At 39.4% G+C, this 22,976-nt stretch overlaps 2 protein-coding genes across 6 annotated transcripts in view; both read left to right on the forward strand.

Annotated features, from left to right (window-relative positions):
* The window catches only part of LOC106953629 (pleckstrin homology domain-containing family G member 3-like), a 40,999-nt gene extending 29,619 nt beyond the window's left edge, over window positions 1–11,380 (forward strand). For 3 of the 5 annotated variants that reach the window (XM_015042526.1, XM_015042525.1, XM_015042523.1), the window contains exons 9-19: window positions 132–314; window positions 406–498; window positions 2,254–2,340; window positions 2,418–2,448; window positions 2,684–2,785; window positions 2,897–2,929; window positions 3,702–3,712; window positions 5,239–5,607; window positions 6,513–6,629; window positions 7,903–9,280; window positions 10,134–11,380. In XM_015042526.1, the coding sequence (XP_014898012.1) occupies window positions 132–314; window positions 406–498; window positions 2,254–2,340; window positions 2,418–2,448; window positions 2,684–2,785; window positions 2,897–2,929; window positions 3,702–3,712; window positions 5,239–5,607; window positions 6,513–6,629; window positions 7,903–9,280; window positions 10,134–10,699 (2,970 nt within the window). In that variant the 3' untranslated portion in view covers window positions 10,700–11,380. The remainder of the gene's footprint in view (window positions 1–131; window positions 315–405; window positions 499–2,253; window positions 2,341–2,417; window positions 2,449–2,683; window positions 2,786–2,896; window positions 2,930–3,701; window positions 3,713–5,238; window positions 5,608–6,512; window positions 6,630–7,902; window positions 9,281–10,133) is intronic. The other 2 variants (XM_015042524.1, XM_015042528.1) reach the window with 2 other exon arrangements.
* A 1,465-nt stretch (window positions 11,381–12,845) lies between these two features.
* Window positions 12,846–22,898, forward strand: xgb (x globin). Its single transcript, XM_015042529.1, has 5 exons — window positions 12,846–13,212; window positions 16,904–17,011; window positions 20,110–20,230; window positions 20,337–20,417; window positions 22,617–22,898. Exons 1-5 carry the CDS (start codon window positions 13,034–13,036, stop codon window positions 22,734–22,736), a joined length of 609 nt encoding a protein of 202 aa, XP_014898015.1. The 5' UTR covers window positions 12,846–13,033; the 3' UTR covers window positions 22,737–22,898.
* The last annotated feature ends 78 nt before the right edge of the window (window positions 22,899–22,976 follow it).

Here is a 22,976-nt window from a genome sequence, read left to right on the forward strand (position 1 = left end):
TTTTTTTTTTTTTTTTTTTTTTGCACAAGTGGTGCTTTAGCTTTACATGTGGCAGACATGAAAATTGCATATAATGTCTTTCTTGCTTGGCTAAGATTTTCTTCATGTAAAGTTTTGTTTTCTCACATTAGGAGATACAATCCCTGCTGATCAACTGGAAGGGTGCCGACCTGACCACCTGCGGGGAGCTGGTGCTAGAGGGCACCTTTCCTGTTCTGAGGGCGAAGAACACCCGGACGCTGTTCTTGTTCGAAAAGATGCTCCTCATTACCAAGAAAAGAGGGGAACATTACGTCTACAAGATCCACATCTCGGTACGACTTCTGATGAATTTTTAACGCGATAAGTGAGAAAACGCGTGAATAGAATTGATACAAACCAAACGAATATAATTTCTTGTCACAGTGTTCCACCCTGATGCTGCTCGACAGCGCCAAGGATCCCCTCCTCTTCAGTGTGATCCATTTCAAGCGTCCTAAGCAACCCCATACAGTTCAGGTAACTGCAGCAAACATTTAGTCCATTTCTTTTTAAACTGTGAAATGTGGAAGATTGTTGTTGTTGTTTTTTAATGCCGGTATGCAATATTTATCATTTCTAATGATTCGTGACATTTATAGAATAATACATTCTGCTCATCTGGAATTGTAGCCTTGAAAAAGTATTCATACCCCCTGAAACTTTTCACATTTTGTCAGGATAACTCTACAAGATGTAGTTATTGCTTTGTTTTTTTTAAATGGAACTTTCTGAAATAAATCAACACAAAATAGTGCATAACCATGAAGTTCATGAAAAATAACTACTGCTGTGCCCCCAGTAGGGTGGGGTAAAAAAAAAAAAGGAAGCTGTTTTTCCACTTCACAGTGGCAGCATCATCTATAAACATGTTCCAATGTATAATTTGCCTTCCTCAGACAACTTAATTTGCAACAGAATAATGAGACCTAATACAGAGTTTGAAAACTGAGAGCCCATGCAATGCTGATAGTGTTGGATATTTAAGGGACACTTGAAGTCTTTAACATCCTTGATTTCTCAAAAAAACAAGAAAAACTCTTTGGAGCTTTTTCAGATCAAGTTAAAAACGATCGCCAGCTGCACAGATCTGAAGAGATGAATGACGTGTTGGAGTCACTAAAGCAACCAACTAAAGCGCTTTTTACGTTTTCTGTTTGCAATTAAATTAAATTTGTATTTGGATGAATGCTTTACAAGTGTACCCAAGACAACATTTCAGATGGTACAATGGTTCTTCTACCAAAAACGACCTTAATGTTAATTAATCTTTTGTTACAGTTGCAATAAAATTTGAGCAAGCATAGTCTCCATAACAACCATTGGATGCTATCTGTGTATGTGGAGTTCATACGCTGTCTTGAAAAGTATGAAATTGTATTATAAACATTTTAATGACTGGATGAATATGAAATGTGTAAACGAAAACCTTGAGTTTTCAGGCTTTGTTTTTTAATTTTTCTCAATGATGAGTATCAGAATATCTGTAAATAAACGTATTATTGATTGAACCAAAGGCTGTTGAACTAAATTTAGTTTAGATGCTGAACAAATTATTTAAATTCCTGGGGGGGTTTTTTCAGCTGTGGGGGATTTTGTATAATGAAGGCTTCACTGATCACAAATTATGACAGAAGATATGCATTTAATCTAGCATTTGTCATACTTGAGATCATCGTAGCAATAAAAGATCAAAATTTGTCCACATGCTTGACAGTAAAATTGCCCTTTAATACACTGCAGGATATGAAGTGAGTTCTAGTACTGTGTTGTTTCACTTTTATATTTCTGAAGTAGAAAGAAAAACACCTTGAGAAATTTTCTTTTTAATCTCCGTCATTTAAAACTGACTGCAAAATGAAATGTCCAACGCTCAACGAAAAGGATCGTAAATGTGGAGTTTGCTAAACTCTGGCAACCCTCTGCTGTAACAATGGAGGTTCTGGAAACTGACAGTATGCTGAAAAGCACTTTATGACCACTGTGATGTATGGTAGAATATCTGTTATGCTGTGGGACCACATAAATAGAACTTTAATATAACAGTTATGTGCTTAAATATTATTTCATCAGCCAAATCAAATAACTAAGCACCAACCTTGTAAACGCATTATAAAAGAGAATAAGATTTTGTGCTGCAATGAGTGATTGTATTAACAGCAGGTTTGTCGAATGGGTCTCGGTTGTGTGAAAGATAATTATTTTCTAATGTGGGATTTCCGTCCGTGTCTTCAGGCAAAGTCTGTGGAAGAGAAACGTCTGTGGGCTCATCACATTAAGAGGCTCATTCTTGAGAATCACAACACCATCTTGCCACAGAAGGTAAACGTCGTCCTTCCACACATTTCTTTCCCAGCGACGTCAGAAGAGTCTTTAACTTGTCCCTTCTGTATTTGAAGGCAAAAGACGCCAGTGTGGACAACTGCAACTGTAAGTGTTACTAATGGAGCATCTCTGCTTAAGTCAGGGATCGTTTAACCTTTGCCAAAGCAACCACAGATGCAGCCAATAAAAAAAGAGAGTGGCTGCCCATGTTCTGTGAAGAATATGGAATGCTTATTAATTTTCCAAGATGTCTTGGCTTATAACCAGCTCATCCATGTGTAGAAAATTGCTTTTTGTAATTGCAGCTATGAGTGTAATGACGTCTCCTTCCGTTTCTCAGATTCTGGGAAGTGTCAGCGTAGTCCGGAGAGGAGGATGAAAGCAGAGTGCTTCCAGAGTGATAGCTTCCATCGCGGAGTACGGAATGGGAGGAGAAGATCTGGTATATTTATGTCCGCTGTCTATCCAGTACATCACACAGAAAAAATAACTGTGCAATGATAATATGGAAACTTTTTTTTTAATGTGCAAATGCATTTATTTATTCTTTCAGAACCAATTAAAGAAATCATAAAGAGCACCAACGGTGGGTACATTTTTGTGTTTTTCTTTCATTTCTGTAAACGTTCACTAGGATTTTGGCAGCCATATTCACAAACACTGCTTTAGTTTGAATTGCATTGTGGCTGCAGTCCAGTTATACATCAGCTCTCTGCCACCAAGGTCATTTTGTTGGATAAGAGCTGCTGTTCACGTCTCCATTGAACTTCTGCTTTGTTCTCCTTCAAAGACACCTGGACAACAGTTCAATGGGCACGCATACTCACTCCCACTCCACCTCACCCATAATGAAGTTAATTATATGCTGCTTCGGTCGAGGCCTTTTGTCACTCCAAAGCTCTGTTCGGTGCTCTATCTGGGCCCCGCCCGTCAGATCTGTGTCTTCCTGTTTCATTGATTGGTCATTAGAGCAGAGAACATCTGTATTCCTGTTACCCGGTCTCTCTCTCTCTCTCTCTCGCTCAATTTCTCCAGACGATGTAATGAACAAGCCACTTTCATGTCAAACCTTCTCATCTGAGTAAGGGAGTGGTTCATCACTTCCTGACAAATTGCATCATGTCCAGTTAAAGCCTTGGAGAGCAAGACGCTACTTATTGGCATTTACCTAATCACAGGATCTCCCTTGAGTCTGAGGCAGACTAACAGCTGCCTGGATGTGGAAGCAGAGATTGTCTCCTTACCCCTAAATGCATTTGAAATTCAGGATGTTACTGAACATGATATCTGACTGTTATTGACATTCTTGTTTGTTTTCTCTCTCGGTGGCTTCGCCTCAATCTTTGTTCACTCTGCAGCTGTTTTGAAGGTAAGTTAAGGTAATCCAAACAACTGGATTTTTTTAGTAAGTCTTGGAAAACTATTTCAATAAGTAACAATGCACTTTGCTGAGGTTACTCAACCTTAACTCCTACAGTTGATATAAAAAGTGAACATGCCCTGTTAAAGTACAAGGCTTTTTGAAATATAAACAAATGCAACCTAGAAAAAGTTTTGTTTCAAAACTTGTTCTACTTTCAATCTCACATGTATCCTATAGTATTTAATTGAAACACCTGTAAAAAGGGAGAAAATTCTTAAAAAATATTAAAAGGATGCACTAATCTTGCTGCAGAAGTATGCACAACTGCAAAGTAGCACCAAGTTGAAGCACTTTTAATTCAGGTTTACCATTCAGTCTTCATCAGTCTTCTACCTATAGCAAGTCAGATAAATTGACAAAAAAGAAAGAAAAAAAAAGATCTGTCCAAGAGTGACATTAGTTATATTCACACTCTTAAGGCAAGTCTGCTCCAAAGCATCTTATTTAAAAGGTATGAGTCTGGAGAAGGATGCATAAACATCCACAGCAATCGATGCACACCAGTGCAGAGTGAAGATGGTGATCAACAATTTGTTTCTCTAAATTAGATGAAACTGAAACGACTCAGTAAGACTGGAGATCCCAACAACCACACTGTAAATTAAAAAAAAATTTAAGAAAATTGTCTTCTACCTGGACCACAGAAAGCTTCCAGATCTCACTAAAATCCTTTGAAACCTTGCAGGAGAATGTTTCACTTGCAGTGAAACGGCATCAAGCTCTGGGGAACCCTTGTTTATTATCTGTACAGCCAAACAGTCCTGCAGCTCCATCAGCGCTGCTTCCTGCCTCTTGTTTGCCTCCCTGGCCGGTTTCCATCTTTTCTTTTCAACAATTTATTGAGATCATCCATAATGTAAAGATACTGTGGGTTTTTCTTTTACTTAATCCTGATGGGAGATGAAATGTAATCCATCTGCAATCTATCCACAGACTTTGTTTCCGTCTCTAAAGGATGCAGATGTATGGAAAAATCCTGCCAGGGCAACAGAATTTCATTTTAGGTTAATCAGATTCGCTGTAATTGATGTTTACTGGATAACAATTTTGAACTGCATCAAAATGGTGAATGAAACAAAGCTGTGCATATTTAAGCAACAAGTTTATTGCTGCTTTTTAAAATCACATTTTCTTCAGTTTTGTGTGTTGTCAGTTGAGTTTGTCATGTTAAACATGTTAATTTCTTTTAATAATCTGATTTTTTTTTTTTTTTTTTTTTTTTTTTTTTTTTACATCACAAATATGGAATTTTAGCAGAAATAGTTTTGTTGCTGGAAAAATGTTCTTAACTGCAAATGAAAAATCCAATCCTTCCAGAGCACACTTTCTTTTCTTAGCCTGCAGAAATCACACAGCATCACACCCGCTGCTGATAGACAGCACATCTTGCTATTTACAGCCTTGCAGTCATAAGATGGCTTTATCACAAGCCTTGCAATAACAAAACACATGTCTATGACTTCACACTACAGCATGCAGACAGTGAAGGCACACTGCTGGGGGATAGGAGCTCCCTGCAGCCAGCTGCTAGTGTCAGCACACTGACCTCCTGTCTAGGCGAGCCCCGGGGTGAGAGGCCGTGTGTGGAGGATCTGAGCAACTCTCTGGAGCAGCTAAATGCAGCTGACAGTGACTCTTCACCCAGAGAAAGAGAGGTGGGGCTGGAGCAGGAGAAGGCAATAGAGGAGGAGGAGGAGCAGGAGGAGGAGGAAGGGGAGAGTTGCAAGGACGATGTGCTGATGGGAGACGACCAGGTAGCCGACTTTGCCAGCTCGGTGCTGGCAGCCATCTCCTGCTGGCACTATAGAGCCAGGGCTTTGCTTTCTACTCACTTCACAACGGTGAGGGTTTCTGCCACCCACGGGTTTCCCGCTTTCCGTTCCGTCCCAACGGCTCACCAAAACTAACGCACCACTCTTGTCTCCCACACTGGCTCTCGTTCTCCATCCCTCTTTTCTTTTCTTCCCTATAATCCAAATTGACTCAATACTCACATTGTCCGTTCTGAATGCTTCAGTGTAGATGAGGGGTGTTCAGAAAAACGTCATGCATGTTTTTGCTTTTGTTCTTTCGGAGTTAAAATCATCCCAGTTTGCATCCAATTTCCTTTTCACATTTGTACTGCATGTGTATCTCATCTGAGTTGTTGCTGCTGTGTTTAATAACTATTTATGGGTGCATGACTTATGTTGTTAAGACCATGTTTGCATTTGCATGACAACGAATATCCTAATGTGCTCTGCTAAATGTTGTTTGACTTCAAAGGTTAATGTAGCCATCTGATTAAACATAATTAGAATAGTCGGGGAGCTTTCTCTTTGATAATCATATCAATGAATATTTTCCCTCTGATTTTTCTTTTTTTAGATTAATTGCTAGTTGTATTGATTCTGAATAGGAATGAATAAACATTGTCTAAATGAGACTTTCCTTTTGTTTCAGATTTTGCAATTTTATGATATCGTTTATGTACTATTAATATTTAGAAATCAGTTTCATATTCTATCAAAAGCAATCTGCAAAATGAGATCTGTACATTTTTGCTTGTATACATTGATTCAACCCAAGATGATCAAGCCTAACTTAAATTTTCCTCTTCGAACTTTTGGACCAATTACGGCTGAACTTGTAAGAAATTGTTTGGCATTCACTCCTTGAGATCTTAGATGGAGTTATAAAGCTTGCAAACTTGCTGACGTTGACTAAAAAGACTTTTGGCATAATGCTGTGCTTTGTTCCCTTTCAGGATGATCAGAATGAGGACGCTGCTGAACTAAAAGCTGCACTGATAGAGGAGGCTGAAACCTGCACAGGGGAGGAAAACACCGACAATGTGTCTGTGAAACAAACTCTCAGCGCTCAGGTGCTCACAAAAGCCCAATATCACATTTATGCCTGCATCCTTTTAACCTCATTTCCACACACACATCTGAGGCCACATGTGATACATATTCACTCTACTAAAGAATCCCCCCTCAACTCTCTTCCCCCCACCCCCAAGTTGTTGCTGGGGGCCCGTTTTCAAACTCTTTCTCTATTTTCATTATTTCTTTGCATACATTCTGGTTGATTCAATGTTACATTAGATTTAAAAACTGAATTCCTACCAAATAGATGCCCTTTGCCGTGAGCACAGTTTGAATCATCTCTACATGCTGTAGATTTATTGTGCTGGAAATTAAAGCACCACATGGGAAGCGGCCCCCCCCCCCACCCCCACTTCTGCAGCTTCTGCATCTGAGCTGAGTGAACCTTATCTATGGCAAACAGCTCCGAGCTGCGCTTTCTTTTTTTATTTATTTTTGTAATTTGCAATTTGCAGGCACTCCAGATGAGCAGGCAACACCTGGACACAGCGTTAGAATAGCAGCAGTCTAGGGTAACATCAGCAGGCTGAAGACCGGATGAGGCTCAGCCTAACTAGTCAAGGATTATTTAAACTGTCCAGGAAGAGCCAAAAGAAGCAGACTGCATTGCCAATGCAAGTTTTTAATTGCAAATCTTACCCACAGTCAGTGCCTTGTAAAAGTATTCATACACCTTGAATATGTTAATGTTTCGTTTCTTTACAACCGCAAATGTATTTTAGCGAGATTTTATGTTATAGACCAAAATAAAGTAGTGAATAAGTGAAGTAGAAGCAACATAACAGAAAGTTTCAAACATTTTTTGATAAGAAGTGTGGATGTATAGTCAGCCATGCTGAAGCAATGCTTCACAAAATTCCCTTTCACTGCAGTTGCAGCTGCAAGTATTTTTTAGAATGCCTTTCTACTGGACCTTCAGGAGGCATTTGATTGTGCTTAATTTTATTTTGAGGTATCGGTAAAGGGGTCGAAGGCAAATGCATGACACAATGTTCATATATTTTTATTTGTTAGAAAAAGCATCAGTCATGTTCTTCTTTGTATTCCCTGCATTGAACTCTGTGATTATATTATGACAAAAAGGTCATTGGATTAAAAAAAAAAAAAAAACAGGAAGTCTATTACTATAAAATAAATGCAGCAAAGATGTGGATGCTATGAATTAAACTGATTTTAAAATGAATTATTAAGTTAATGAGGAATGAACAGTGCTTGTCATTAAAATGTGCATTTTTCCGTTAGATAATACTGTTATTTTTTTATGCACAGGAGCCGTGTCGTCTAGACCGTGTCCCACAAGCAGAACCAATCAACCAGCTGGAGGTGGAGAACTTCCACTGCCACAAGTCTACCATGTTTTCCTCCGAGCAACAAACTGAGACCCCAGAATCCTTGGATACTTCCAGGGAAACAGCAGGAGAAGAAGAGGGAGAGAGCGACTCTTCTGGTCTACAGGTGGAGGAGATGAGTGTACTAACGAACGGTGACCTCTCTGAGGAGGAAGAGGAGGTGCTTTCAGATAATAAGAGCAGTTTGCCTTCCTCCGTGTTGGACCAATTGACCGCTGAGCAATTCATCAGCAGTTTGTCACGACGGAGCAGTCTGGTTTCTGAGGACTTGAGTTTAGATAAAGATCCCTTTCAAAGCCTCTCGGCCTGTATGGACGTGGAGAAACGGATGGAGAAAATGTCGGACAGCTCTTCACCAGAACCACACACCTCCTCAAAGGCCGACCTGTCGGGTCCTGAGCCTGGACCGAGTGAAGGAGAACGCAGGTCCACTCTCTCCAAAAAGGATCAAATTCTCATCCATAAAATCAGGCAATACTATGAGCATGCTGAGCACCAAGACGCTAACTTCAGCCTCAAGCGCAGGGAGAGTTTGTCCTTCATCCCCGACGGCCTGGTGAGACAGCTGAGCCGACAGCTGAATGACGTTCCAAAGGAGAAGGCCGGTCCAGCCTATAGGAAAGGGCTCTGTAGAAACAGACCCACTTCTTGGTCCGTGTTCGACCTTCCTGGGTTAGAAAAGGGTAAGACGAGTGAACCTCAAAGCTCAGCTGAGGTCAAGGTTCGGTCTAATAGCGTCACGGAATCATTTACTGCAGAGGAAGAGTTCAGGCCTTCGTCTGAAATGCTGAAGGTTTGGGAAGTTATGGAAACTGAGGAGGAGATTCAGGAAGTGAAGCAGGAGGCAGATGAGAAAGTTGACACCCAAAGAGTTGAGATCAGCTTGGATACTATGGAGGTCAAAAACAGTAATCAACCACCAGTGATAGAAGAAGAGCCTGAAATGTGCTCTGCTGCAGACTCTTGCTCCGTGTCTTCGCCTACGGCCGGTTCCTCCACAGCGGAGCAGGGTTCTGCTCAGCTCTCAGAGCCGTGTTCGTCCCCAGCATTTCAAGAGAACGACAGCTGCCACCCCAGCCATTTACCCAAGAGCATCAGCTTCCAAACCACCATAGACGAAGACCAGATCCTGCACGACATGGGGAAGATGAGAAACAAGGTGTTCCAGCTGGCTCGTCAGTACAGCCAGCGCATTAAAAACAATCGGCCAGTAGTGTGGCAGAGGAGCCGACAGGCTGCACACCAGGAGGGTCTCCGGAGTGCAGCTGCTGTCCACCAGGAGAAGCTGAGAAAAACTGGTAAGCAGAACATTGCCAATCAACACTTTTAGAGTGCATCTTGAACTTCCTCACATTCTTTCACATCACAACCACAAACTTCAAATGTCATCACATATTTATCACAGCTTTATTTTTTTTTTTGCAAACACCTGAAAAGTGTGTCGTGCATTTAAATTTTGCAGAACCACTTCTCACATCGTTGCGGACTGAATTATTTTTTCATTTTTCTTTGTGAAATAATTTCAGATCAGTCTGGGTCAAGATAAGCCGTTGACATTCATTTTAAAGGCCTGCCACAAATTCCCAATAGAATTTGAGTCTGGACTTTGACTGGACCATTCCTTCACATGAATCTGCTGTGATCTAAGCCATTCTATTGTAGCTCTAAATGAATGTTTACCAACGTTCTTTTTGGGAAAGGTGAACATTTGACTTGTGCTTTTGCTACATCCATTTTTCTAACACCTTTTTCATTGCCCCTGTGGGGGAAAAAAGCATTCCCACAGCATGAAACTACCTCTTCCATGTTTTTGCATCGGGATTTGCTCTTGAGGGTTTTCCACCACACATGTAGGCCAAATAGAGCAATTTTGGTCTGATCTGAACATTTGTTTGCTGTGTCTCCTATATGTTACAAACTGGAAATGAGACTTCTTATGGGTGCCTCATGATGTTTAATTACTGATATGCTCCAACAAACTGAGGCATTCTGGTGAAATGGGAAAGAGTGGCTTTTGTGACAAAATGTAAAGAAAATTCAAGAATGATTGATTATAATTTTTTCACAGTTCTGTATGAATCTGCCTCTAGTTGTTTCTTAAACAGAAAACTGATGTAAACTCCTTGTGTTTTTGTCTCTGTTTTCATGCAGGTAAGCCTAACTTAAGGTTGACCATGAATGTTTGTGAACAGGAAGTCATTCGCGAAGTTTGTTCTCCAAATTTGGACCAGACACTGTCTTCTCCCGCAAGCTCCCAGGGCACGGCCCCACACAGCCCTCAGTCTGAGGCTTTCCACTGGCCTCACGTCCAGGAGCTGCGTTCAAAATACACGGACACCTCGCACTCTCTAAGAACACACTGCGTCTGCACAGGACCAGATGGGGTAAAGTACAGAAGCTCGTCAGACCTCCATGCAGCTCCGACAGACTGCTGTAAGAAGTGTCTCCAGGTAGAGGACTGGCCTCAGCAAAAGAAGCGCTCCCTGCTGTGCAGGTGGAGCTCCTTAGACCACATGCTGGGCTCTGTCCCTCTGCACGAAGTTCAGAACCTTCAAGAACCTTCGCGGACTCGTTTACCGTGCCACAGAATCCAAGGTGAGGATGGGCTCCTCCAGGAAGTTCGCAACAGCACAAAGTCACTGACTTCTGGGAAGTCCTCGGAAAGCAACCTTGTGAGGAGTTTACGGGAGAAGTTCCAGAGCTTAAGTACAAGCTAAACAGTGTGCACTGTGTATATTCAACATAAACCTGGGAGTTAGACGATGCTTTCTATGTTTGCTCTGCATGTTTCTCCCTCAAAAACTCCGTGCATGAGGTTTCTTGTACAGGGGACAAGGTGCAATAATTTTAGCACCAGTGTAACATTAAAGGGATGGTATGGGCATGCCACCTTTAAAACAGTAAGATGCACATTTTAACTGTGTTTGTTTACACGTTACAGTTTTGTGTGAACATATAAATGGATATATAGTTTCCTGTATCAAAAAAAAAAAGATATGTTGCCTACTGTTGGCTGCTATAGTCATTAATATTAACTCTGCAAACTATCAGTGCAGAGTTTCTGAGAGCGACAGCTAATAGCGCTCGATTGCCAGTAAAGTCTTACTTCAGACACCAAAGACGGTTAGATTTTAGTCTTTGTTGTGCTTTGATGCACAGGGACAGCAAAATATGCTTCCACGTTTTCCTGAGCTGCTTGTTAAAACAGTTGTGCACATCACTGGAGCTTTATAATTTTTTTTTTTATCAGCAACATGTTTATTTTCATGAAAGTTATTTATATGTCTGTATATTGGGATAGTTTTGACCATGTGTAAATTCCAGATACTCAGAAACCTGTTTTTGGTTATGTACAGCTGCCCATATTTTCAATAAAAACAGAAATGCTAAGGCTGCAATACTGTGTTGTTTTTTTTTTGTCAATAAAAGATGGAATCTTCTGCGTAGGGCTGACCCACAGAATTGTATCAGCAATTCAAGAACCTATTTTTTTTATTCTATTTTAATAGACACTTATTTCTAATGCAACCAGAAGCAGTTACAAGCCAGTGATTCCTTGTGGACGATAAGGACAGAGAGTGACTTGTCCAGGTTGGTGAGGCAGGGAGATGGAGATGGAAAGGATGTGCAGCAGATCACGGTGATTAAGGGATGGAAATGTACTGACAGGTGCCAAGTGTGGGATGGAAGAGTACTTTGAAGAGTTGACGAATGAGAAGAATGTAGAGCAGAGGTGACTGTCGTGGATCATAAAGTAGCTGAGATTAATGATGAAGTGGGGCAAGCTTTAAAGAAGATGGACAGAGAAAAGGCAGCTGGTCCTGGTGACACACCCTTCGAGGTACGGAAATTTCTAGGAGAGGTGGCAGATGTTGACTGGGGTTATCTGGGAAGATCTTGAGTGATGAGATGTCTGAGGAATGAAAGAAAAGTGCTCTGGTGTTTATTTTTAAGAACAAGGGAGACTTGCAGAATTATGGCAACAACAGAGGAATAAAGCTAATGAGCTAGGCTTGGGTCGAAAGTGAGAAGCGTCAAGGTTTCATGCCAAGAAAGAAGTGCTGCAGATGCTTTTCACTGGTTAGTTTACTGGTCACAGTATCACTGAACTCTAGCTACACCGAATTTATGGTATACTGTAAAGAAAATGAGGGATGCCAAAAAAATAAATAAAAATCATGCCATCCAATTTCCCAGGACCAGTGATTGGTAAATTACAAACTGTAGACAGATGGGTTGGGAAACATTGTCAGCAGAGGAAAAAGTCTTTACATGTTCAGCTTGTCATGTTTGTATTACGCCTTTTTATGGTAGAAATCCAAAATGAAGTGTTTAGATGCAACCTTTCGACCAAAAGCAAAAACGGTGGGATGAAATACACTTTGGAAATTTTAAAAAGATTGATGTATCCCAATAAACTATCCAATTTACAGACGCTTAAGTGAGAATAGTCGTCAAACATACAGCCAGAATTGTGCTAAAAGTTGGTTCATGGCAACAAAATGCACAAGATTCCTTTGTAAATTGCTCAGTTATTCAAATAAAAGTGTTTACTTATTTAAGCCTCTATTTGCAATCCTTGGGTGAATCAAAGAAGAACACCCACTTCCTTAACAGTCGGTGTAGTTTGCGTGATAATCTTCTGTTATGTTATTATACTGAGGCCATATTTGCGGCTCAGTTCAGTTCACCCCGAATTAAATCATACTTGGTTTGAAAATCAGTGTAAATGTAGCAGTAAATGCCCTAGCTAAAACCGGAAATACGAAGCACCATTCTGCAAAATAAAAGCTCTTTCTGAATTATGGGCTCACTTGCTAGGTGTTTATCTTATTGTGAAAGCAACAACCAGAACCAGCCTCCCCAACTGTAATTTCTGACTTGATGAGTGATGTTTTTTGTTTTTTCTAAAAGAGGGGAGACAGTTCAAGACACGCACTCAAAAACCAGATGCCTCGCTGAACAGTTTAACCTCTCGGTTCTATGTCCATCATCTGGGACCGTGAATAATAACAAAAAGTCGCCATCATCTCCGTTGTTTTAGATGAAGAATGGGGTGCGCGATTTCAGGTCTGGCAACAAAGACGGAGTTTTCACAGAGGGACAGAGAGGAGGCTGCAGCCGCCGCAGCTGCTGCGCATCTCAGCGAGGAGCAGGTTCAGATGATCAAGGATTCCTGGAAAGTTATTCGAGACGATATTGCCAAAGTTGGGATTATTATGTTTGTCAGGTAAGACGTCTTCACTCTATCTCGGATCTTTCTTGTTGGGGGTTTTTAGTTTTAAAATGATTAAAAAATAAAAATAAAAATAAAAAAAATAAACAAACATCAAATTTCCTGTAGAATTTTTTACGTTTAAAACAACAACAACAACAAAAAAAGTATCAATGATTTTATAAAATGACGTATTTAATTCTACTAGTATGGTCACAACAGAAAAAGGAGGAGAAAATAAACTTTTTCCGTCATCGTCATGCTGTGCTTTTCAACATCACTGTAGTGGTTCTGGTGTCGAACTCCAGTCCTGAAGGGTCACTGCCCTGCAACTTTAAGATGCGCCTCTGCTGCACCACACCTGAATAGAATAATTAGGTCATTAGCAAGGCGCTGGAGAACTGATCTACACAAGAAGGAGGCAATTAAGCCCTTTCATTCCAGTGTTTTGTACCTGTGGCAAATCTAAAAACTGCAGGACAGCGGCCCTTGAGGGCTGGAGTTTGACACCACTGTCAGGGCCAGCCTTCCTTACCCAGGCTTTGGCATAAACAAACATTGTACTATGATGTCATATTTTACTTTTGAAATACACTGCTAATTAAACCATGACAGAAATCCAACAAGTAGATTGGCTGCAAGCCTGACAGAAATAGCAGTTATTGATGACCATAACAGCATCATAAATAATAAAATCAGGTATCACAGCGGCCCAAGTTTTCTTATTGGTCCCTACACTATTTTAGTAGGGATGCAAGAATAATGATCTTTTTTTTTTTCTTCTTTTACATAAGATGTAAAAGGAAAGTTATTTACTTTATCTTCTCAACATTACCGGGTTGAAAAGAGACTGAAACTGTCACCTTCATAGATTTCAATGTTTAGAGTATTTAAAACATTCTACATTCTTAAGAAATCATACATCAGCAATCTGGTGTGTGTGTGTGTGTGTGTGTGTATATATATATATATATATATATATATATATATATATATATATATAAATCTAGCCTGGTGCTGTCTGATTATTGAAAACAAATAAATAGTATATATATATAAGAGTAGCTGTCTGCTCTTATATAGAGTAGACAATGTATTCCAATAGTATATTTATTGGAAACAAATAAATAGTATATATAAGAGGGAGTTATTCTTTTGGTCTGAGCAACTGCCTATCCACCTAGTCGACATGGAGATGTGTATCCCCCTTAGACTAGAGGGGTGGCAGAAATTCAAAACAGTAATTCAGGCTGCCAGTTTTTATTATGTTTGGTCAAACAGGTTGCCCTCAACTGGAAGGCCGCTCTGGGCAGGAAGCCATATCACCAGTATCTAAAACTACATCTAATTTCAGGTGTTAAAATGCCTTTTCTAAAGCATCTCTATTTGTTGCTGACCTCATGACCTCTCAGGTCTACTTAGGATCTTTGGGAATGCTTTCTGATGGGAGCCTAGCCTGTTACAGGCCACAAACTGTGCATTTCTCCTGCTTAATACTCTGACCCACAGCTTTCCACTGAGAGCTGGAAGCAGAAACCTCCTGCTTGTTCTCCTCTCTTATCTCTCACATCCTAACGTCGTTACCTGACATGACAGAGCTTCTGGTCTGCAGTAGTGTTGGCTAATTAGGGCATTAGCCATCAGGAAAACTAACAATTTTATGAAGATAACCAGCGTCCACGTAAACATTTTCATCTCTCCGAGAGTTTGTAGAAAAAGGTAATGCAAATCAAGAATGATAAAGTGAAAAACTGTGAACCCCGTGGTGTAAAAAGACCTTCGGATTTGCAGGTTTTCACAAAGATGAAGCTCAGAGCCAAACCAGGGTCACCGTACCGGATCTCGGCTGCAAACAGAGATCAAATCAACACTCGGTATCTTTCTTCCTGCCAAAGAATGTTCCTCTCTTACACATATTCAAAACGAGCAAAGAGCAGATCAAAAATGGTTGTGAATAATGCATAATTGGACCGAATGGAACCTCTGTGCGAAGCCAATTAAAATCCCACTTGAGCTATTCGCGGGAGCAACATTGTCTGCGTATGTTGCGAGAGCGTGCGCACTCCTGTCCACGAGAGGAACAAACAATAGTGGAAAATAACAAGAGCTCTACACGCCGCCGCTGCGCTGAGAGGAGAAGCAGTCAGTTTCCCCACCTTTTAAAATCAGGAGTAAGGTCAGGGACAGAAAAGGGAAAAAAAGTTATTTCTTTTATCTTCACAGCACTACTGAGTGAATGACTGGGGTAAAAAAAAAAAAAAAAGAACAAAGACTGAACCTGTCGCCTTCAAATATTTCAATGCTTAGATGCCAACATTTATTAAAAACTTTGCTTAAGAAATAATAGATTAATTTATAGAAAAAAATATAGAAAGCATCTAATAAAATTTAGCCTGTAGCTGCCTCAGTTTAAGTCTTCTAAGTCAAATTGTGGTAATCAATATCAATAAATCATATTTCTATGAATCAAAAGAGACTGTTCCTTACAGAAGTATTCACACTCCTTCAGCTTTTCCACATTCAGTCATCTTCATTCTGAGGCCTTAAATACAAACAATTGCTTTCTTCTGTCACCCAACAGGTAAATACAGTATTAAATGCAGCTCTTCTAAAATGGCTACAAAACTATCCAAAGTTTTCAACATCCACGCATCACTCCTTTTTCTTAAATGGAAATAAAAGGAGTGAAACACAAACGGATTGTAATGGGAATTTGTGGTCATGACCGAACTGTAAGGCTCAGGCTGAAGGAAATGAGATTTAGACACCGAAAGGCCAAATGTAAATCATGATAAACAGCTAAAGAGGGGGAAAAAAACAAGATTAGAGTGAGCCGGAACGTTGGTTTAATGCAGGTCGGATGAAGCGCATGGAGATAACAGCCTGAAGAAAACAGGCATTCATCCCGTCTAAATGTATGGAGGCTGCATGTCAAAGGACAAGAGGAGAGGACATTTCTCCGCATGTCGGCATTTTGGAAATTGTTTTAACTTTAATCGTTTGCTTCAAATCATTAGACTTTTTAAATGACAATGCATGCTGTGGCAGTATTACATTGATCTTAATTGGGATTTTATTTTACTCTTGTAAATGCAGACTGTCAGGTTAAAGCTTTTCATAAAATTATCTGCCAATAAAATGTCTCGCTTATAGGCTGCTCTGGAAGCTCATTAAGTATCTCATGGCGAACAGTATCCTTAACTCTATAACCTTCCAGCTGAACTAAATCTCAGGATCTACAGCCAGAGACGGCTACAGCTGATGATCAATGGGCAGCAAACCGAGGAATCATCTGGCTGACAAACTTGCAATCTTGCTACTGATTGCAGCTGCTGGTTGTTAAAATCGGAGCGCAAGGCCGTTGGGATATAAATACTCAGACCAAGATCTGCGAAAAGGGGGGGAAAAAAAAAAAAGCTAAATCTGATCTCTTTTCAAAGTACCAGAGGAAGAAAAATGGCTGAACAGTGAAGCCACTTATCAAAACGATGATGAGAACAAATGTGTGTTTACCCTCTGCATTGTGAATACAGGATCACACTGTGACTAATCCTGAAGGGTTTTAATCTTCATGATGGAGGGGGGGGGGGGGACCTGTGGGGGACATTTGTTTCGGTTTGGCCAAGGATGTGACAGGCTGCCTCACGAGTGGCTCTCAGAGGCTTACGGATGGCTGCTTCTACTGCTCTTGTTGTCTTGGTAACAGGTTGTTTGAGACGCATCCCGAGTGCAAAGATGTCTTCTTCCTGTTCCGAGATGTGCAGGACCTGGAGAGGCTGAGGACAAACCGGGAGCTCAGAGCGCATGGCCTTCGGTGAGTTACAGCCGACGCGTCTCGACGCGGACGCCCAAACGTGTTGAGACGTTTGCGCGTCTATTCACACCCCGAAAAGTATTCACACCCCGACAGCCACCAATGTTAAACTATTTTATGTCTTACAAAAAAAAAGGCTAAATTCATGAAGCGAATTTTCTAAAATATTTTCTCACAGTTTTAATTCCAGCATAAAGGAACAATTTAGAGCAGAATATGACTATTTTTTTTCAGTTTCATTCAAAATGAGACTTTATGATGCAGTTTGTTTATTCTCTAATCTGCTCTATGAAACCACTAAGGCCGTAAAAGAGCAGCTGGATTTATACCAAGATTAAACCACACCCAGAGGGACTCCGTTGTGCAAAATGAGTGACTCCTGAAGATGTCTAATTTAAAGTGTGGAATACTAATTCATTTCCTGTCTACTTCACAGTTATGTATGGAGGACCAAAACTGACATAAGAAAAAAAGCATAAATATATATTTAGTTTTTCTTTGTCCTTACACATGAGTTTCCGTCAAGAAATGTATATATTTTTGGAAAAGTAAAAAAACAAAAAAGGACAAGAGGCAATGACACAAGAACGAGGGATGGCATAAGGAAAAACAAAACAAAATATTTACTTTTCTTGACAAAAATGCATGTTTAGGGGAAATGAAAAAGAAAATGTATACATTTCTTGATAGAAACTTATGTGTAAGGACGAGGAAAAACTAAATGTATATCTATGCTTTTTTTTATTATTATGTCAGTTTTGGTCCTCCGTAGTTATGCACTATTTTGTAAGCCAAAGAGCTTTGACATGCTGTTGCGTCTGTCTCATAGTGCCAAGCATGTGTTTCAGTCTGGTTTATGTAAATCTGCATTTCTGTTTGTTGGTAAATATTAAAATCTAATCCATTCTTTCCGTCTTTATGTCCAGCAGACTTTAATTTAAGGGCTCCATTTATTGTACTTTTGCTTTGAATTGTACTTTTATTTTTTCTCAGCCTTCAATGGAAAAAACTGCCAATTGCTGTTAAGGCACATAATATCTTGAAATTAAGAGGTAGCCTGCATATCACCGATGTCTGGGATCAAACGGCAGAAATAAGAAATTGTGAATCAGAATGGGTCGAAACGTTTTGCAGTTGTTTACTGATGACTCAAACTTGTTCTGCGTCAGCACTTTGCCTTCTCAGACAGCAGGAAAGTGGTTTGTGGATTATTGAATGTAATTCATGTCTATATTTGGGTTTGATAAAGGTACACCCTAGTGGATGAGGTTCACCTCTACATCTACAGTAGTTATATATAAAAAAAAATCTTTAATTTGTAATGGAGTGAAAAATTGATGTGCTTCATCTGCCTCCACAGACAAATGTGCTGCCTTCTCTTGCTTCATAAAAATCCTCCTCCTAACTATGAGAAGGTGTGTATTTGGGGCTTTGTAGCTGAGTGTACGCCCTTTCTATTAATAAGAAGGCACAACACAACCTCAGAGGCTCATTTAGAGATCTTTGAATGTTGTTGATAAAGACTAAAACAGTCGACTGCTTCATTTTATTTGGTTCCTGCCACTCGTTACCTTCAGTTTAAATATGATTGTGCTACTTTGAGTAACTTGGATCTCTAATACGTTTTCCCCTCCCAAGGCACTAAGCGAATTTTCAAGCACTCTGAGGAATGGTGGTCACTAGGGTACAAAATCCCTCTGAGGGAATTTATGGCAGATGAGCCGAAACAAAAAAACGCAAACAGTGCTCATGTATGTGAGACTAAAGTTTGTCCATGTGGATTTAATTGTTTTGGAGCAAGATGATTATGTTTAGTTTGTTAAAGTAAGAAGGCCCTAGGCGTCTATGCAGCACCTTGAGGGAAAAAGTAGTGCATAACTGTGAAATTGTTGCTTTTAAAATTTGAAAAGTGTAGCACGCATCTGTGTATGCGCCCGCTTTTATTCTTATGTCTCTAAATAAAACCCAACTGCCTTCAGGAGTCTAAACGGAGAGAAGTGTGTAATTTTGTTCCAGAGTAAATCCGGTCGTTGTGTAAATGCCTCAGAGGTTTGTTGGGGAACAAATGGCTTAATGAAGATCAAGGAACACGGTCGCTCCGTGAAGCCTGATGCAATCGAGATGAAACGAGGTAACTCTGGAGGAGCTGCAGAGATCCACAGCTGATGTGATTTTTTTTTTTTTATTATTATTACTATGTAAAGCACTTTGAATTGCGCTATACAAATGAAATTTGATTGATTGATTGATCTATTCAAAGGTCTGGTCACAATGGAAAAGTGCAAAGATGAAATCGATTGTTTTTAAAGAAAGCCAAAGGAAATCAGAGTTTTGTTTGTCATGCAGGAGGCATGGCAGCTATGAAGGAGAAGGTGATTGGTTCAGATAAAACCAAAAACTGACATGAAAAACGCTTTCTATAGAACAAATTAACACCGTTACCTGGACCAGGGGAGTATCATGCTGTGGGGATGATTTTCTTCAGTAAGGACGTTGGTTTGATTAATTTGAAGCCAAAGTCAGCCTTTTGAAAACTATAAAAAAAAATAAACATCTCAAGCTTTCTTCTTGCACTCATTTATTTTTCTTTATGTAAACATAAAACTGGAGGTAACAAAACAACGCTGCGTATATTAAAGAGACGAACGGCTAGGAAAGTGCAAAACTCCTCAAGTGGTTTTATAATCAGAATGGTTCTCATCGCTCCAACACTGCGAGGCTGAGCCGAGGGAAAAATAGCCAATTAAAATGTGAGGACCTGAAGGTGCAGAGGGTAGTGTGGCATTTCAACAATCCATGCACAGATTAGAGGTATTTCACATCCCAGTGGGAAGCTTTCTGCTGGAAAATCGGGAGATAAGACCCCAACACCGAGTGAGGAGGAGGAGGAAGAACTTTGGATTGATGGCAGGTGTAAAAACGAAACAATAAAAAAAAAAAGCATTGTGCAAGTAATATGAGCACAAATACTTTACTAGCTCCTGTTTTACGAATTTGTAAGATTGCTAATCCCTTCTACACTGATATTGGTAGTAGCAGGATGTCAATGGATCAATGAAACTGAACCCAGATCTCCCAACCCTCTCTCGATCTTTCAGAGTGATGTCCTTTATTGAGAAGAGTGTGGCCAGACTGGATCAGCCGGAGAGACTGGAAGCTCTGGCTGTGGAGCTGGGAAAAAGCCATTATCACTACAACGCCCCACCTAAATACTACAACGTAAGACCCTCTGACAATCGCAGCAACCAAAAGAAGTGACAAGAAAAAAGAAAAAAAAAATTATCACCCGCAGACGAATCAGTCTAACATGGATGGTGTTTTTCAGTATGTGGGCGCAGAGTTTATCTGTGCTGTGCAGCCTATCCTAAAGGAGAGGTGGACCGCCGAGTTGGAGGAGGCTTGGAAGGTAAATCGAAGAAATGTATCGAACAAATCACAAACAATTAGGTCTTGGAATTTCAAAATAACTGAGTCTAAATAATTAAATTAATGGTATAGACTTTAGACTTTACTTTTTGTAGTTTTTGTGTTATTGTCTGCCTAACAAGTGGTTTGATTACGTTGCTTTTTTTCTTATTTCTTCTCTCTGATGTTGAAAATCCCTTGAAAATATCATACATAGTTGCTTACAACCGATTAAAGCTTCTTATTTTTTGCTGTGAATCTGAAAAATTTATGGAACCACAAAAGGTTGAAACTCGGAATCTCATAGATATTTTACAAAATTCAAACATTTTAAATCACATTTACTCTCAAAACTAGATTAGTTTTAATAATCAGTGCTCCATCAAAAAAGGTAGGTTAATTAAAAATATAACTTTTTCTAGCTAAAATATGTTTATAATAATGGGTTATAAATAACTTATTTGCTTAATTACTTCAGAATTAAATCTAATCTAATACTTTAGCAGTACTGATGGCACGCTTCATGTACTTTTGAACTGCCAGACCATTGGCTCCAGCACAGGATTTTTCATTACTTTCACATACAAAGTAATTATTTTCAAGTAGGTTTTCATTATTAGGACTCCAGGGATCTTTTTTTTTTTTTCATATATCGGTAGTGCAAATGGGCTTTCATGCACATTAAAGAGGTTACTCACTGGAGAGAAGAAAAAAGGAGTGTGTCGATTCAGCAAGGGTCAAATAGGCTAATCTACAGGAGAGTAAATCATTAAAAGCTTGAGATGAACTTTCTGATGCATTTTAATCTAAATTTGAATTACAGTATATATATATTTTTTTTTTATTATTTTGTGTGTCTCTTCGAGAAACAGAATCTAGGTGATGATGCAAAAAAAAAAGAGCAGCTGATTCTGACTCGTCACTTTCAGCCACAACACTGCTGCTGTGGACAAATCTCCCCAATGCAGCGTGCAGCATGTCAAATTAAAGATTAAGACTACTACAAAAATCTGCACCTGATGGAACTTATCACGGCAGAAATAATAGAGCATGGTTTTGCAGCCTCGTGTTGTGCTGCTGCAAGATTTGGATAATCTCAAAAATAACTCCCCAGCAGGTGAATCCATTTTAGGATTACCTTTGTTCCTAAGCAGATTTCTGGGAAAAGATCAAAGGCTAAATTTTTATATATGCAGAGTTCTTTATCAAACAGCATCTACGGCCCTTTGTGAGCTTTTAATCTATTGTCACGACTACCTATGAATATATTTAAACTGTGTGCAGTTAACCTGTGGAGAAAAATAAATACATCTTTAAATCCATGCCACCAGACCTTAAAAAGCCAGCAAAGTTCAGAGATTTTTTTTCTAATACTAATGACTATGGCTTAGAGGAAAGTCAAACCCAGAATTCAGTCTCTGAATATTAGAATAAACTAGTTTAAAATGTTATTTCTTTGTAAAGTGTCTTTGAAGTTCCTGAAAAGTGCTACACAATGTGATTTCATAAAAAAAAAGAAGCTTTTTAATACAGAAATATTGTGTTATGTCCCATATGATCCTTGGGAGGACTGCTGTTGCCTAGCAGACATTCACAGACACCTTCCACAAGGAAGGGAAGAGACAAAACAAATTAAAGAAATTAAGTTAATAGAAAAGTTTAGTGGAAGGACAAAAGGTGCACAAGCAGTAAGGATAAATTAGCATGCATTGGTGTAAATTATCAGAGTTCCAGGATATGAGAAAAAGTTATTTTTTTTCTTTTTTTTTTTTTTTTTAAAAAGGGGGGGGTTTTTTATTTTAAAGATGTTTAAACTCATCTGAGAGGCTTCTTCGGTACTGAAGCCTGGATTGGAAGTATGAGACCTACAAGTTATCATTAATGAGACTATCATCTCTTCGATTTCCTGTTGATGTTAATACTGACAATACCAACTTGTGAATTGTTTTGGTAATGTTTTGAAATTCATTGTTCATTGTTGACTGTAGGTGATAGAGCAGCAGTCTGATTGTTTCTGATTACAACTTATAAGGCTGATATTTCCAACCCGGATATCAGAACTAAAGAAGCTTTTTGTATGAGAGATGATTTGCTGAAATCATTAGTTTACCTACAAATTTTTTTTTTTTTTTTTTTTTTATAATTTTCCAATTTAAGACCCTTTTTCATGACATGTTTAAAATGGGTTTTCCATTTTCAGACGATGTTCCAGTATGTATCGAGCCTGATGAGGCAGGGATATCAGGACGAGAGCGCCCGGCAGCGCAACCTGGCAGCGTCCCCAAAGGACAGACTGGACAAGAAGAACACAGCTCTATGAAATGATCCGTCTCTAAACAATACAGACTGATTTTACCAACATAGCACAGAAATGTCTATATGTATACACTGTTTTTAACTCTTTTTTTCTACACTGTCCATGTCCAGTCATTATCTGTCATTTTAACAGAAAGAACTCAATTCATTCACATTTTTAACCAAACAAAAAAAACTTTATTTATGAACTTAAATTCTGATGCCAGGGACAATACAAACCCTTTTTGATTGGTACAGCATAGTC

Source organism: Poecilia latipinna, unplaced genomic scaffold (genome assembly GCF_001443285.1).
Source record: "Poecilia latipinna isolate Pla-1442-1.1 unplaced genomic scaffold, P_latipinna-1.0 Scaffold594, whole genome shotgun sequence".
Lineage (NCBI taxonomy): Eukaryota > Metazoa > Chordata > Actinopteri > Cyprinodontiformes > Poeciliidae > Poecilia > Poecilia latipinna.

Bases quoted from the DNA above. Each gene is read 5' to 3' on its own strand.
- xgb (XM_015042529.1), top strand. From the start codon at position 13,034: ATGGGGTGCGCGATTTCAGGTCTGGCAACAAAGACGGAGTTTTCACAG. The intron at 17,012-20,109 runs GTGAGTTACAGC...TCGATCTTTCAG, and splicing joins CTCAGAGCGCATGGCCTTCG to AGTGATGTCCTTTATTGAGA. The intron at 20,418-22,616 runs GTAAATCGAAGA...TTCCATTTTCAG, and splicing joins AGTTGGAGGAGGCTTGGAAG to ACGATGTTCCAGTATGTATC.